We start from the raw sequence: 18357 nt of genomic DNA, 5'->3' as shown, positions 1-18357 counted from the left end.
CACAATGGCAAGTAGTATAAGATCCGTCTCAAGTACCAAGTCATTATGTCTGAAAACATGGAATATATCGAATGTCTCAAAGGCCTATCTCTATGTCATCATGTCTCTAATATGGAATATAGCAGATGTTCAATGGCCTATCACTATGTCTCTATGTTACAGTTTCACAGTTTATTATGTCAAGTGCCCCTTTATGGCATTTTGTCCACTAAGTCAAAACATGAGTTTATTGCTTACAAATACATAAATTGAGCTATTTCTCACATAAGAGACAGGTTTTCAAGTTGATTACAAGAACACTACTCGCATGCATGTAGTAATACCCAGAATGCTCTACTATAGAGAGTGAAAATTTTACGATACATAAGGCATGGATTTTAAGTGTTATAAAATTCACATAAATCCTATCTAGTAAGGATTTGCATTCAAAAAGACGTTACAACGAGTATAGAAAGCATAGGGGCCATTTTGCCTCGTTTTCATGAAGCCAAACCCGCCACAACTCTTGCGCTCCTTCGTTTGCTGCGACGAAGGTGTCCACTAGTCTCCTAGCACCCTAAAGATGTAGGAATAAGAGTTAAACGAACATTACGAACAACCATAAGGTTGATCATTAACCATCTCAAGCTAAGGTGGAGAAAAACTCACCAAATGCAAAGGAAACTCTCTCGATCTCCAAATGGGAGTTAGAGTCCTTCCAATCCAACCTAAACAAGGGTTCTAAACCAATCAATTGGGTCCCAAAGCCCTCAAATCAAAAATCTCTAAAATAAACCCTAAAATCCAAATCTAGGGTTTTATCTAGTTTAAAGCTCCAAAAGTAGGATCTAGAGGAAGGAAGCTGGTCACTAAACTCTAGGATGCTCCAAACCAAGCTCAAAATCCTTAAGGGTTGAAGATGGATCCTCCACAAAGCTCCAAGTCCAAGCTCCAAGCCTCCAATGGTGAGAGGAGAGGTTGAGGAAGAAGTCCAAAGTCCACTAAGCAAGTTCTCCTTCTTCTCTTTCTCCTTCTCTTCTTGTTTCTCCTTCTTCTTCTCTTTCTAGAGAGTGTGAGAGAGTGAGAAGTGAGGGAAAGAGTGAGAGGAAATGGCCTAAAAGCCCTCTCAAGCAACAAAATCCACTTAGGTCCCTCAACAATCCAATCTGTGTATCAGCCCGAACTAGGCAATTTTCACCCAGAGGGACCGGTCTCTCCCAGCTGGGACCGGTTCCCCAGGACCCTCCTGCAGAAAAACCTGTCTCATTGAATATACTTGAAATTTAATAAAGACATAATTGAAAATCACAATTTAGGGTATCTCAGTTTGCAACATGCATTTTATTTTCTTTTTTGTTTTCTTTATTTGTTCTTTATTCCATGTTTTTTGCTCTAGACCACAAGTTGTATCTCCTAGATTACTCTTTTCACCTAGACCTTAGGTATTTTCTCTCCTTGGACTTTAAGGGCTCTTAATGGCGGACACCTTATGAGAAGAGCGTGCAGTCAAATTTCATACAGACAAACACGCGCGCGCACGCCGCGCACACACACACACACACACACACACACATAGAGAGAGAGAGAGAGAGAGAGAGAGATGCTAGACTACATTTGGGTGGATTTGGCCCAAAATTCTTTCTTCTCGAATTTCATGTTAGTGTGATTGAATTGATGATCGATTCTTTTGGAAATCATCTACATTATCTGAACTAACTAGCAATAAAAATCAGGAAATATTGAAAAGCTTGAAGAACATAGTGTAGAAACACTCCATTGAAAGTTGATAGTTATTATTCTTGATCAAGACATCAAAACATAATTTCTAATAAGTTTTCAATATCTTTGAATCGTATTCAATCGTTAAGGCCTCTTTGCGATATACGACGTCTTCTCCTTTTCCAGATTGACTTTGAGTACGACGTGGGCGACCATGTTTAGGTCCCAACGTAAGACGTTTGAATTCTGCATTAGAGTCATCTGCAGGATTTTAGGATTCTTCATCCAAAATTGTTTGTTTTTTTCACATCTCCACATTGATTCTGAGACCTCGCTATATTCATGTTAGCCATCTTTCAACATCACTAACTCCTTCCACAACGATTATTTTGAATGGTCGTTGTGGTGGATCTCCAGGCTCATCGAGCGATGGGTCCTCTTGATTGTCTCTATCTTGTAGCCAATCAAGTATGGGGTCTGATTCATCACTGATAAATCTTGCATCCAAGGGATCATAAGTTTTTAATTTCTTTTCCTTATCATACTCCTTTTGCATGCATTTTAAATGGAGCCTCATATTATAGTGGACATAAATTATCTTCTCTAATCGAGCATACTTTAATTGATTATGCACTTTGGTACTGCGAATGTGCTCCAGTTGCGTTCACCTCCATTAGATGTTGTCGTTTGAGATAAAACACGCACAACAATCTTTTTTAAATGATTTGCTGATCATTGTAGTCACCACTCAGTTGTCTAATTAAAAGTTAAAATCATATTAAATTAGGTTTATCATTAGATATAGAATGTCTAAATTATTAAGTTACTAGGATCGGTATTGTATCTCTTGTTAATTGCATTCGCTGCCCACCATTGACATCCAAGGGGGGTGCGTTGGGGCGAAGTCCCTTGTGGTATGGATCGGATATATAAATTTAAAATTTGCCTGTATATTGATTAAATCAAGTACATCTATTTTCAACTTTTTATACACTATAGATTAAAAGTTGCCTAATTTTATATTTCTTCAAAAAATAAGCTTTACAAATAAAAAATATTCAAAATATATAAACAAAAAAAATTAAATTATAATTTTTTTGACTTATCTACCAAGCAGATCTTTGATCTTTATCTCTTTTTTAAGCGATGAAAAAAGAAAAAAAGATGAGAAAAATAATTTTAGGAAGATATATAAGAGCTAAGAAGAAAAGAAGAGAGAGAGTAGAGGAGAAGGTAACCAGTACGGAAGGAAGAGAGGGGAAAGGAAAAAAAAAGGGGAAGAAAAAGGAAGGCGGGGGCTGGGGGAAGGGGAGGGAATCTAAAGAAAATGTGCATCAAGGCTCAAGCCAAAAAAAAGAAAAAGATGGGGGGCACACCGGATGCTTCGTCTACCCAAAAAAAAGAAGCAAAAAGCAACAACAGCAAAAAAAAAGCCCACGACATGGCATAGTGCCGCGGTACCCTTGTGGGTATTGTGCTGTTGCGGCACAGTAGGGGCGGTACGTGCCGCCCTGTGCCATACGGCACGGGGTGACACTTTAATCCCTGTCCATAAAACTAATAATTTATTAGGTCCAAACCAATAACCCAAACTCTATTGTTAATTTTAGTGTGACCATCACTTATAAGCCCCTCACACTTCTACATTATGTGATGTAGGGCAATTGGGATGTCATATATTCCTTTCAATTTAGGTCTTGATGTTCTCATTAGCCCAATCACACACATAGTCCAAAATCACCAAGCGATTATGTAATACTCATTTCACACTTTCGGCTAGTGAACTAGCTTTGATATATCCGATACGATCAGATATTTGACGAAAGTATATCCACATCTATATTTTTTTTCTTCGAAACAAATTCATATACGATTGGAATTTCTTCAAAAACGGATTCAGATACGATTGGAATTTCTTCAGATTTGGATATGAATTTGGATTTGGATATTATTTGGATAATAATATATACTTATATGCATACACAGATATGAATTAGATTTAATGCAATTAAGGTACAATGCAATTAAATATATACTAGTATGCATATATATATATATATATATTTTAATTTAAATTTCAGTTTGAATTCCAATTCGAAGTCATATATTGAAGACATAATTCAAATCATGCTAAAATTAAAATTTTAATTAAAATTAAAATGTCACGCCTCGGGGTCCCTTTTTGATTTAAAAGACAATGTGGAAGTGCCCAAATTTTTTTTTTTGAAAACCTTGACCCCCAGGGTATGCCAGATCCACCACAAATACATGGAGTCCATTGTTCATACAGGCAAGGTCTCCTCTGTATTTGCATGGCGTCGCACAAGTACAAGATATGATATACATATTACAAAATACAACCACAGTACATGAACATCCATATCCATTCACCATTCATAACCACATTTATTTCAATTAACAAATATCCATAAATCCACATTTATCAGTTTAAAATGTTTCCTACCTGGAAACTCATTTTAAAAGCACTAAGTCATAAAAACCAAGAAAACCTTTTAAAACCCGTTTTCCACACGGAAACTCTCTTTCTTTAAAAGCACACTACCACGAGGGGTAGAAAACCACTTTCATTTTCAAAAATCATAAATTCTTTATCACATTCACGAAATCCCAATTATTCAATTAACAAAAAATACTGAACCATAATTACTTCTAAGTCATTTAAGAAAAGCGATTGTGTTTAAGAAATAAACCAAATGGACCGGTTCGAAAGCTCTACTGATCGCTAAGTGCGCTCCTTAGGAATCGTCCCACTAGGATTTGCGACGTCACCTATAATAGGGGTGGGGGGTGAGAACATGTACACATGTCTCCTCTCCCAGTGGGTACCTCAAGCCGATGAGGGCGAGAGGTACTCACCAGTCACGGAGAATAAACAAAAGTATAGATAAGTGTAATACAGTAGCAACAATAAATATATGAACGAGATGTATAAATGAATAACTACCGCTACTGTATGAATGCATCAACCGGACGACAAGTCCAAAAGTACCCAATCAGAAATCTGTGCACTGTCGGTCTGCACCGCAGACCTCAAGCTGTGCCTTGTTGATCCGCACCGCAGACCTCAAACTGTGCCCTGTTGGTTCGCACCTCAGACCTCAAGCTGTCACTCTACCTGCAAATAATCCAAGATAGCCTATGGGCTCACGGGTTGGCACCTCCAACCACTTTTCCGGAAAAGAACACCCTCTTGCGGTGGATCAAACCGCTGGTCTTCGTAAAATGCATACGAGTATCGAGCGATCAATACTGATATGCTCAAAAGCCAACCGTCGGCAACTAGCAGACAATCACTGCCTCCTCGGGGGCGCACCAACCAATAGGTCATCAAACTGTAAGGAACACAAGTACCGACCACTTAGGTCAACTAGGATGGAACAACTCAACATCCTTCCAAAGGTATACAAGTATCGACCATTCACTATCAACTAACAATATGCATAAGGATCGACAATAGGTCACAGGGCTGTCACGTTATGCATCAGTATAATCCCGAACTAGCCGTCGGCCACTAATCGACAATCCTACCCCTTAGAGTATACCGACCGTATAGGTCATCAAATAGTCCAACCGACTAAATAGGTCACGATAACAATGCAGTAAGCCGACCGAATGGGTCAGTTACGAGATATACGAACCGACCGACCAGGTCGTAGTATGAAATGCGAGAATCGACCAGCCAGGTCACAAATATCGCATATAGATAAAATCTACTCTACTCCTACTCATGATACTAGGCATGAAAAACAACCGAGTAGAGTATAACAGGAACAATATAGGTGCAAGGCTCAACACTATAGATGTAGATATATATGCAAGATAACAACGAGAGAACAAGGGTAAGAAGATGTCACCAAGCGTGCACCACTGTACCGACTTCGGATCGAAGTACCCACATGTACTAATATGGTACTGGCCTTCCAAATGCGGATGATGTAACAACCGGACCTACGAAGGGTCCACCGGGTTAGAATCCAAACCCACAAACACAAGACACAAACTCACAATCCCCACCAATAAACCTACGGGAATCGGTTTCCCGAAATCGATTGCTGAACTCGCCGGAAGTCTAGAAAGTTGCAAAGGGACTCCACCGGGACCCACGAACTGTCTCGGAACTCACCGACTAGTGCCACGAGTCAACTGCTGCCACTTAACACCATAATTTGTGTGTCCTGGTAGCAAACACACCTCTTCACATCGAAATGATTATCGTCGGATAATCGTTCCGATCTGGGTTCCTGGAAGTGTCCAATTCGACACCGGAACCCACCGTTGCTCATCCGTCGTCTCCGAACCCTCGAAACGACGAGGGTGACCAGCCAACAAGGCTCAGCGACAATATGATCTACCGTGAGGCTCCGTCGGAAGAATTTCGAACCGAAACGCGTTCCGTCGGCGGATTTCGCCAGAAACGCACCAAAAATCAACATTTGATTTCCGAAAAAGCCTGGGGCCTTAGACAACAAGTCCAGAGGTCACCTGCTGTTCGAACACACTACCTACAGCAGCCACGAAGTGACAATTGCACAAAAGCCCCTGCCAATACATAAAATCACATCATTTTATGTCATCTTCAGGGTTTTACGGCCCGACAGCGCAAACCGAGGACCTTCAAGCCTGGCCGAGACACTCGCTGACAGGTCTCGACGTGGTGGAGGCCGCGCTCACGATTCGGAGCATGGCCGTCCACTGTGGAAGGCGCTGGAGCAACCCGAACATTCAATGAATAGCGCGCACAGAATTAAAACGCATTTAATTCCCCAATCCGGGGCTCGTTGACCCTAAATGAGACGAGCACTGTGATCAGCACTACCTGAAGATCACCGTTCTCACCTCCGGAAGCATCGGAACAGCCCCGGGTCTCCGAAAAGTAAAAGCAACCCAAGAACACCAACCAAAAAGCCCTAAACATGCTTATTGGGCAAGAGGGAGCTAGGGCATGGCCGACGGCAACTCGGCGGCGGGAGCGCCGGTGGCAGGCAGGTGCAGCAGGCAGGGGGAGGTCGGGGCGCGCGTCGGCCGGCGACAGGAGGCGGTGGCGGCAGCGGGCAATGATGCCCTAGCCGCACAGACTTGAGGAGGGCACGGGCCAAGTACGGCCGACCAGGGGCTCCGACGGCCGGGGTCGCCGGCGGTAGATGAGTGCGGCCGGCCAGGGAGGTCTGGCGCTCATGCCGGTTGGCGGCGGGAGGCAGCAGCTGCGGTGCTGGAACATCCTGAGCTCGCACGGGCTGGGCTCGGGCTTAACGGTGCAGCTGCGGCCGGGCGACGGTCAGGGGTGCCCAGGGACGACGGCGGTTGGTCGCCTGAGGCCGGAGGAGGCGGCGCGGCCGGCCCAGTGCGGGGACTGCGCGAGGAGACGATGCGGGCCAAGCTTCTGCCCAGGCTTGATCTGGGCGGTTGTGGGGAGCCAAGGTTGCGGCGGCGGCCAACGGGGACGGCAGGGACGTGCGCAGGGAGGTCGCCAAAGGTCTAGGAGGGCAACAGGGCCGACCTAGGGCGGTGGAGACTCGCGGGCCACGAGCTCAGCTGAGCTCGGAATGAGCTGGCTGAAACTGCCCGTGGGTCACCCAGGCGGCGACGGTGGCGCGCGCGGATGGCGGGGGCCTGCGGGGACGGCGTCGAAAATTGGGCCTCGGCCGAGGGAGGTGGCCCGAGGGTGAGATCCCGTCTGGCTGATCTCGGGCAGGGTGACAGAAGGAGGAAGCAAAAATCATACCTTTTTTTTGAAATCAAAAGACTGCCTCGAACGTGCACAGATCTGCCGCATAGATAGTCTCTTCTATACATGAATGATGTAGGGACATAGAGTACAATTTTTAGTCATAACATGAACCACAGTAGTAACAACAACAACAACAATAGGGAGATGATCAATAGACAAGTGAATGAAAAACAACAGTGATCAACAGACAAGTAAATAGAAAACAAATACTGTAAGTGATACTAATACCAAAAACCGAAACCGAAAAGGCTACATGAGAATTCTAGATACACATATCTACAACTGCTAATAGGATTAAAGCTGAACTCAAAGCTACTACCAAAAGGACACGTCTATCTAAACTCGCCCTCATGCAATGTCCCGAAAACTTACCTCCAGTGTCACCTGTGGAAAATAGGGAGTGAGAAACATGTACACATGTTTTCCAGTGAGTACTGCAAGCCGCCGAACGGAAGCTGTACTCATTTGGCGAACAAAAGAGAATGATACAATGAATATGACAAGTCTAATCAAGTATAGATGATGCAGTAGCAAAAGTAAAACAGGAAAAAGAGCATGACACTAAATTACTGAGAATCTGAAATAATAGCTACTGTAACATAGATAAACAACATATATGCATCAACAGAACGAATAGTTCAATCTTCAAACCCAATCCTAATATTGGCATGTTGGTCTAAAGACCATAGACAATGCCACATTCGTGCTTAGTCACCGTGCATATAACCCACTACAAAAGATACTATATAGCGCTCATAGGTCGGATCACGATCACTTTTGTACGTGAAATGCATGTGTATGTGAAATGCTTCATGAGCATTGGCCGTATGCTCAATAGTCAAACCATCGATAACTAGTGGAGGAGATATCTAGATAGTCCACTGACTAATAAGGCCAAACAATGCCACAAGAGTATTAGTATAATACTGACCGACCCGGTCAACTAACTGCTAGGTAATTGAGTATTGATATTTCTATCGATATCTAACACCGACCAACTAGGTCAACATCTGGCATATAATCATGCAACGATATAACAGCTGCTCTACAACTCAATGAACTGAAAATGCAATAACTGAAGTAGAGGAACTATGATGAGAAGTCAAGTGATGCAAAAAATATACTCGACTGTACAAGGGGAAGGTAACCAACTTGGCAACATTTTATCGACCTTGGATCGAAGCACCCAACTATAAACTGAATACTTGAGTCCGTGACTCCAACAATGCCTTTAGGCGCCATATGAACCTCCTTGCACTAGCTGTACTCCATATTGTCATTTTTTGTACTTGATGAAAGAACTTGTAAAGTTGTGTATGATGGAAAACCTGCGGTAGCGGCGACTGTGATGGGGGTCGTGTCCAACTCAAGAGAGAGATAAGTGAGGGATGTAGAGAGATCTAGAGAGAGAAAGGGGAGAAAGAGAGGGAGCCTTGTCGGGGCTCATCGACGGTGAAGGAGGGTCGCCGGCGGTACGGAGGTGGGGGGTAATAGCTGGGAGAGGGGAGAGAGAGGAAAGAGAGAAAGGGAAAAAGAGACTAGGGTTTTTCTTTTTCTTTATTTACCTCTTTAGTTGTAACAACTGCAGAGAACTCCCTGCACTGTCTCTCTTTGCCATATTGCAGTCTTCTTTTCGTTCTCTACACATAGGAGTCACCCATTGCAAATAATTTTTATTTTTCACATATGAAATGATAACTTTTTCGAGATTGCTCCAGTTTTCAATTTTGTAAAATTGTTCTTTGGGCCCTCTGGTTTACAATTGTTTACTCAAAATTCACCCATGTGTATTTTGCACAATGGTACCTCCCATCAAACTTTTATGCAATTCAACACTTAAAATGTCGCCTTTTTTTGCATAAAATTTCATTTTATAGGTTTTTCTCTCGACCATTTTTGTCTCCAAAACATCACTTAATTGCGCGGAATTACACGAAAGTCCTCTCATGACTTATAACACTATTAGACCTCGGAGGTGGCGATTTTGTTTCAATAAAAACTGCCAAATTAGACAGAAATGACCCAACTTTTCTTGTAATTTATATTTAAAACCTCGGTTTCTACACTACACTCTGATTATAACATTTAAAATAGTTTAGTTATAATAGATAGTAATATTCAGATATTCAGATCCATATTTGATTTTTTTTGGATATCTGATTTTTTTTTTTTTTGGGGTCTTTGAGACTTTATCCACATCCATATTCGACCGGATTCTGTTATTTCATTCGGATGCGGATAAGAAGCAAATACATGTGCGAATATGGTTGGATATTATCCAATCCATTTTCACCCGTACTTTGATACCAATTGTAATGACCCAACACATGAGCACTAACAACTCGTTGGATTGAAACCACCGACGAAAAAGGCGTAAGCTTAATTATTAGTTTTAATGTGCTCGTCACATATCAGCATCTCACACTCTTCCACATTAGTGTCTTAAATGCTTTAGCCGAGCTATTAGTTTTAGTGTGCCTGTCACATATAAGCTCCTCACACTCTTCCACATTATTCGGTGTGAGACTATCGCGGTGTTAAAGTGCGTACCTAAAATGGTCGTCTACTTCTAGAAGTATTCTAGTTTTATGTATATTTAGAAAGATAAAAGGTAAAGATTTTACTAAAGTTTATTTTGTAATTAATTAATTTTATCATGATTTACATGAGAGGAAAACCTTTTACACAGACTTGACGTCACGCCCCAAACCCGAGGCATAACAGACATCGTGTACCTGCTAGAACAGCAAATACGCAAGGCTACAAAACCCAACAAGAAATAGACAAAACGATGATCAAAGAAATTTCACTAGATCCATTGAGTCAGAAATATTAGGCTAAGTACTAAATTTTGACCAAAATCAAAGAAAATTCCCACAATTGTTAAACTAAGACTTACAACGAAATATAAACAAAATTTCGGCCCAATAGTAGATACCACAAACAACAATTATGCAAAGGATGGAGAAAACAATGAAGCAGAAACAATTAAAACTGGGTGATAGTTTATGAAAAACCCACTTAGTAGCATCAACTACACCAGACATAATAATAAAATAAATTATCTCAAACAACGACTACATCTAGTGTTCAATTGATCCATTTTCCCTGGCTAAATAGTCTCCATACCTAGGTATACCACATTAGTTGGATTAAACATATACATAAATAAATAACAAAAAGAGTTGAAGTAAAATTTTTGTATAGAAATATAGTTTCTCACTCATAAAATTTTAGAAAACAGATTATCGAAGTTTCACGTTCATATCAAATAGAAGATTATAAAATAACAAAGTACTTTTCTTTCGGCAAATAAACACAATTAAAAAAACAAGTCTCCAGTAACTTACTATATAGAGTGAACCGTTGGCGAGATCCAGAGGCACTCGAAGGTGCATATATAGAATAGAGGTGCTCGGAAGCACAAATATAGAACAGGCACTGGAAGCCTGGAAGGCGCAGGTTCCCGGAGGCACAATACAAAATCAATGCTAGCTTTCGAGCTTCTATAATAGAGTACATGTTGCCAAGGCCTATTAGTATAGCAGAATACTAAGAGACGTTATAATTTAAAATACTTCTCGAGCCCACTAATTTATAACTAGATTATCAAATTTCAGAAATCCTTTGCTAAAAGAACCTATCAGTCAAATTCAGAACATTTTCAGAAGTGGGTAAAAACATGCTTAATCCTATTTTTTTAAAATCTAAAAAAAAAAAGGAATTTCTTGTAATTAGAAAGTTCTTCTATTTTTTATGTTGCAAAAAACTAACGGGTGTCAGGTCGCTTACCTCGAAGAGTAGCTTCTAAGCTATTAAGCTATCTAGTCAAATATGCACGTGGAGTTAATTACCAGAACCTAAATTAAGAATTATGATTTTCTATGAGCAACACAGAACAATTACAGAGGCAACATAGATAAATTTATAAACCGATATCAATCTAATCAATGGAACCTAAAATAATAAATGAACATCGCAAGCATAAAGTATGAAATTAAACAATCGCAAACTTATTAGGTTCCAATTGAGTTTCCAAAAGAAGCTCGACTTACCTAACACAAAACAAAACTCTTCATAGCAAGTATGGTTATAAGAAAGTGATACTCAAACAACTAAATTGGGATAGGCTCATATAGGTTAACAACATCAGTTATAAATACTTGCAAATAGGTCAAGATCCAGCAAGAAGAAAATTTAGAACAGTAACTCAAATGGAAACCCAACTATCAATCAAGAAAAGGAAGAGTTCTAAGAACCAAGCAATTAACAAAATAGCATGAATGGAATTCAAACGCAATACGAAGGTTCAAATGCTTGAAAAGATGGTTTTCAGCTGCTGGAACATAAGTTTACAAACTGTAATAAGATAAGATCTAAATTAGAAACAAAGACGATGCTTGCTTTCACTTAGGCATCCTGTCGAACACATAAAATAACGTGTTGAATGTGAAGAATTACACAACTAAATCTTATGGAAATACAAGGTAAATAACAACACAGTCTACAATACTTCTAGATCAACGTAATTCAGACTTTAATAATTTTAATTTCAACCATCAAGAGAGGAATACCCAAAATATACACATATTGATGAACAAGGAGATTGAATGCTTTCAGAAGTAGGTAATGGAAACAGAAAAATGAAAGCGATGAAAAATTCTCAAAGATGATAATGGAAACGACGATGAACGAGTTTCCATCATCGATGAACCAAACGATGTTGACAGCGGTTGAGGAGTGCGGTGGGAACCAAGTATGGCGGCAGTGGTGATAGAGGACGAAGAAGATTGAATTGGTGCCACGCGCACGTGGGAGAAAGAGAGGGAGAGAGATGTGGCAAGATAAGAGTTGCGGGAAGGACAGTGGTGGGGAGAGAGGCTCGGATGGGCTGATACAAATAGGGAAAGAGATATGAAAATAGGGATTAATTAGCACAATATGCTGCCAAGCCCCTTAACTAAACAAATTTACAAAAAGGTCCAACTTTCAAAAGAAAGGGGGGCCAAACAAAGAAATAATTAATTTTGGGTATTACACTTCAATGGTTAGTATCTTTTGCTTCTAACTCTTCCTCTGAAGCCAAATTATCAGGATTATCACATGAATGCCTCCTCGCTTCATAGGGCCTCATACTTATAGGCTTAAAATCCTAATGATAACTGTAGTAAGATATGGAAACCAAATAAGAATAAGCATAAATTAAAAGATTTTTTAAATAGATGTTTTTAATACAATATCTTTCCTTGTCTGATCAGTAATCCTAACTTATTAAGAAAGAGACTATAAATCCAGATTGAATTAGGATCTGGAGTGATTGAAACAATTCCTGCCCCTTGAAACACACCTTGTCCTCAAGGTATTAGCCTGTGTAGTGTAACAACTGGTGATGGAGACCAAAGTAATCTTGTTCGTGCAAGATGCCTTGATTGTTGGTGGAGTCATGTCGATATTTTTCTGTAAATAATATCCATCCAAAATTTTCTGAACTTGGATGTTCACTATGGAGCCTTATATGGCTTTGTAAGGGTGGCACTGTTTGCAATGGCATTTGATCAACTGGTGGCAGTGGTGGTGTAATTTGAACAACCGGTGATGAGGATGGTGGGACTGAAACTACTTATTGTGGCAATGACGGAATTGGAACAGTTGTGGGTTGAACTGAAATGACTGAGGGTGAATGCAAAGGGGGACAGTTCTTTTATGATTGTAGGATGACTAGAGAGCCTGATGTGTTCCTAGGCTTCATTGTTTTTGTCTACTCCTAGGAACTTTGATTTAGCTTAATGATCCTGTGATCTAGGTAACACTGTAGTCGGAATTTCGAACCACTCTTATAAGTTTTATGGTAAAGGATTGCCACTTTCTAGTTGTTTGTGCAGTGTTCTTGAAAGCATCACATAGTAGGGAAGCACCTCCATATTGAGGCAACAGTTATATTTTGCATATACATTATTTATTGCAACATTAACAACACAATATGTGGATAACTTTGATGAAGAGACTACATAAATTCAAATAAATCTTGTACTATTAATACCAAATAACTCCTAAGTTCATTGTACAAGTGTAGGAAATTTTGATACATAAATATTTTGTTGTCGAGTTCACCCCTAGTTTTTAAATCGTTGTTTTTTATCTAAGTTTCTAACTAAAATCCGAGATTCCGAGGATTCATAAGATGGTAAATATTTGCTTCAAAGTAATTACCTTAATAACGAAAAGAAATAGGATATGTTGTGCCATTTTCTCCTTTATTTTACCTTTTTTTACTTCTTTTGTGAGGTTTTCAGTTGAGATAACGTTTTTTTTTTTATTCCTTTGCATGCATGTGTAATTTTGTTTTTCCTATTCTCAGTTTATTGAACAACAACGAATTAGATGGACAAGTTCCAGAAAGACTCTACTCGATCGGTGTACACGGCGGTGTAATAGAGTACGTTTTCCTTTTCTCTTGCATTTCTTTTCATGTTTTACCCAATACTATATTGTGATGTAAAATGTGGTATTTTGCTTGTTCTCCCGTTCTTCCAGAGTTGCTAGAACTAAGGGATGTTATTTTATGGCACTCTCAAAGTAGTGATTGTCACAAGAAGAAGAAATATTTTGGTGTATTTACTCCATATAAGTAACTTTAATTGCTCCGAGATTAAATAATCACTATGACTAGTAATGTATTTGTCACACCCCAAGCAACAGTGGAAGCTCGTATTGGGGATGTAATCGGACTCACCATTGACACCAGGGTCGGAACCCCTATCTGCATTGCTTCTGTATAGAGCACTTGTCTGTTTTGAACATACAATATCGTAGGAATTATACTACAAATTTGTACTAATTTATAACACTATGATGACATGATTCTAGACATTCATCCATTCCATCATCATGATAATGACAAGTTAAAAAACCATACTTCATTCAATCTTTGATCACAAACTATTCTAAGTTTTTTTACATCTCTACCACAATGTTCTATTACATTTGTTTTCTCAACTGCACAACATTTCATATAAGAAATGTATACTTTACATTTTTTTTCTCAAATATGTATAAAGATCAAAATGTAGTTTTGGGTACTCTAGCTACATGTGTCCTCGCCCATTGCCAAACCCTTTCCTGCTCGAATCACCTGTAAAACATAGGTTAAGAAACTTATACAAGTTTCCTAGTGGGTACTGGAGCTGAAAGGTGGAAGCTGCACCAACTGGTCCATTGGGAAACAATAGTAGAAAGGTATTGATAATTAGTAGGTAAAGCAGTAACTAAATTTGAGTTGATGACAAATATCATGATTCTACGCAATAAAACTACACGATGATAACACAAAGCTATAAAGCAACCGAGTAGACTTATGCATCAATACCACTAGTACTCAAATCTCAATTGTACCTAATCTAACCACAGGTCAGTCATGTGGATCCTACCTAAGCTTGTCGATGAAGCTTTGTCGGGACTGGTTCCCACGGTTACTTCGTTGCATGATCATTGTTGGGATTGGTTACCATGGTTGCCACGCAAGTTCGCATTGCGAGGACTGGCTACCATTGTTGTCGCGTAATAACAACCTACTCCATAAGGGACCTTAGGGGAGCGACCACACAAGGCATCTATATCTGTGTATCTCTGCAAGCTATAATCATAAGTCGATGCTCAATGGTCAGTAGCAGAACTAGCAAGTATACCAAGTCTCATTTGCCTTTGCAAAGCGAATATCAAAGTTAATCTCACTTACCTCTACATGGCTATCAAGGATGTGTGTGCTACTACCACGACACATATCAAGGTTTAAAGTGTCGTGGCACGGGGGCGTGTCGCTGTTTGCCAGGCACGGTACAGCACCAGCACGCTTTCGTACCGACACATGGTATGCTTGCGTGCCGACGGATACGCACGATCTCCTATTGGCACGCTTTGGTACGGACTTGTTTAATTTTTTTGGTTCTAATAAGCTCTTATCATGTTATTTTGAAAGATTTAGTCAAATAATTATAAATATTGCTATGCATAGCTTACTCTACTCATCAATTAACATATTTGTACTCTTTTTTGTATGTAAAGTACAATTATACCCGATGCAAAATAAAAATTTTTACAGGTTAGAATTTTTAAAATGCAAAGACATCTTTTTTTCTTTTTTTTTCTTTTGACCATATTACAATTTTTATTTTATAAAATACAAAAAAATAATTTTAAAAATAATTTGAAAAAAATTATTTTATAAAGTATTTGAAAAAAAAAAATTTTAATTAATTTTTTCAAAAAATTAGTAGATCTATCAAAAAAATTAAGCAATATATTATATGACAAAAATTAAATAAATTTAAGTATCAATTGATTTAATTTAGCTTTTAATTTTATTAGTATTTTCAATCTTCTAGTGCAAAAATAAAATTTTATATTTGATGTGACTCAAAATTTGTTTATTGAGTTCGATTTTATTCCCTTAATTCGCCAAAAATTTCGCGGTGTGACAAATTTTGATAAAATAATTTGTGAAGAAAAAGTAGATATCTGTGGTGGAAGCGGAAGGGGGCTTGGACAAATCTTGTCTGTATATTGGTAAACAAAAAAAAAAAATTATAATTTTTTTAACTTACCTAATAAGTAAATTTTCTATTTGCAATGTCTTTGGGTGGGAGCTTGGAGTATTCAGAACAAGGATTTAAGTGCCGTGGCACGGGGTCGTGTTGGAAACTTGCCGGCACGGTACGACACAGTGCGTGCCAAGCTGCGCCGATGCGTGCTTGTCAAAAAAATTTTTATGTGCCGACACATAATAGCATGAAATATTTATTTTCTTTAGCAACAAAATATTATAACTATTTATTATATCTTTTTATCACATCTTTTGAACTTTATTGAGAAAATTACTTACTAATTTAAAGAATAGAGGGTTTTGAGCTGTGCCATCGGCATGGGGTCTGTATCGTGCTGGTATCTTGTTGGCACGATACGACATGGTAGATACGGCCTGTGCAGACGGGCACTTAAAACCTTGATTCAGAATGCTTTGGATATCCCAAAAAACAAAACAAGAAAAACATAAAAAGAAAAAAAAAGAAAAAAAAAAAGCACAGTGCACGCTACGCCGTGACGCTGTCTTGTGCGGCACGGCACGCGGCACGGAGGGAGGTCCGAGACCTCCCTGTATCGTGCCACCTTCTTGACGGTACTTTTAGTGTCAACTCGCATGCTTCTATGTCCAATCAAGGTTATCGGGATCCAAAAGGCATGGATCGTCAATACAAGTGTGTGGGAATGCCCAAAGATTAAGCATGCTAGGCAAAGTACAATGCAATGAAGAATGATGCTTTTTATATCCATTTCACAAGATTCTCGAGGGTTATTCGAAAGCAAGAAGGAAAGTGAGATCACATACACCATGTTCTGAGAACCACGAATATCAACTGCTTCTATAAGGCTACCAAGGACGTATATGCTACTACGAATACATATGTCAACATCAATGTGACAACAGCATGTTTCTAATGTGAATCATGGGTGCCCCTATAGGGCGGGTTTAAATCTTTGTTCTCAATAGCAATTGGCGCTACAAGGAGAGTTTAAATCTTGAGGTTACATATGTCAAGTGTCCTTACAGGGAGATCAAGGTGTAATCATAATGATAGCAAATCATAGATGTCCCTATGCATAGAAGTCCACACTAAGCATGCTAGTTTACTACTGGAATACAACAACTCATCCTATCCTTATACAAGTATATACAACTTGTACTACGACTATTTTAGTGATAAACAAGAAGAAAGGATAGGAATGGGCAAACCACGACAAAGTTGGACCATTTTGGACGAGTCGTTAGCTCCTCAACCTTCTCTTGGTCCTAAGGAGAACAGAAGAAAATCAATAGCTTCTCTAGAGTTCCATTCATGATCATTTCTACTACTAGGTATGATTCTGGGAAATCTATGGAAATGCCATGTCAATTTGACTCGAATCAGTCTCTAGTAGCTTGAGGCAAGGAACACCCACAAAACTCGAACCCTTAACTTGTTCCTACGAAACATGCATTTTTGCTAAAAACATTGATTTTGCAGTGAAATTGACTGGGGGATTCCATACTAGCTCTATTACCCACTAATATGGGGGATTTATCCATAACAATCTAGAAAACCCTAGGTTTTCCAACTTTTCGCTGAAATCAAGCCTAAGGTAACATCGAAATGCCAAAACTACTTGAAACCCTCGAAGCTCGGAATCAACGGCAATTACTCGAAAAGAATCAAGGTTTGAGTGCTACTCACTGAAATCTAGAGCTTCCCCCCTCCAAGGAGAAGCTAGCCTGGTCGAGGTAGTTGTTTTCTTCCTTCGAAGCCCGATCTCAATTCTACGTGGTAAAGGAGTGAAAATATGCTTCGATTCCTTCGATACTAGAGGGAGGAGTGAGAGAGAGAGAAGCAAGAGTGTCACGCCCTGGGACCGCCATTTTGGTCGGTTCGGGCAAGCGCACAGACCGCCGAACGGACAGAGTTTTCTCTGTCCGTCGAAGGCGTCACAATCAGTACAATTTAAGAGGTTCCAACCAAGTACATAATTCATACATAGATTGCATAAGGAAGACATCAAAACATAAAACCACTACGCTATTACAAGCATTTATGACATTCACGTTACATTTACATTCTTTTTCATTCAAACACAATCAACTTTATTACAATTTTATTTTTTTTCTTTTAATACCCCTAAGCTACCAACCCAGGGTACATCTATCTCTTGTCACAAGTAGTAGGGCACTATTTATTGAGCTACACCCTTTCCTCGCGTCGCCCGGCCGCGCCGCTCACGTGTGGACCTGAAAAACATAGGGGTGAGAACTATAAATATAGTTCCCAGTGGGTACGGCCACCTAAGGGAAGAGCTCGACTCACCAGGTCCAAATGAAGCAACAT

The 18357-nt window shown here is 39.6% G+C and overlaps 1 protein-coding gene across 5 annotated transcripts in view; it reads left to right on the top strand.

The window, feature by feature from the left end:
- LOC109716391 (receptor-like protein kinase At3g21340) overlaps nt 1-18357 on the top strand; it is a 79396-nt gene that overhangs the window by 18230 nt on the left and 42809 nt on the right. For 3 of the 5 annotated variants that reach the window (XM_020241811.1, XM_020241810.1, XM_020241814.1), the window contains exon 7: nt 13806-13883. In XM_020241811.1, the coding sequence (XP_020097400.1) occupies nt 13806-13883 (78 nt within the window). Of the gene's footprint in view, nt 1-13805; nt 13884-14854; nt 15359-18357 lie in introns of those variants that run through there. The other 2 variants (XR_002217913.1, XM_020241812.1) reach the window with 2 other exon arrangements.

This window comes from Ananas comosus, linkage group 10 (genome assembly GCF_001540865.1).
Source record: "Ananas comosus cultivar F153 linkage group 10, ASM154086v1, whole genome shotgun sequence".
Classification (NCBI taxonomy): Eukaryota; Viridiplantae; Streptophyta; class Magnoliopsida; order Poales; family Bromeliaceae; genus Ananas; species Ananas comosus.
The sequence above is the reverse complement of the archived record's forward strand: the minus strand, read 5'-3'. Positions and strand labels throughout refer to the sequence as shown.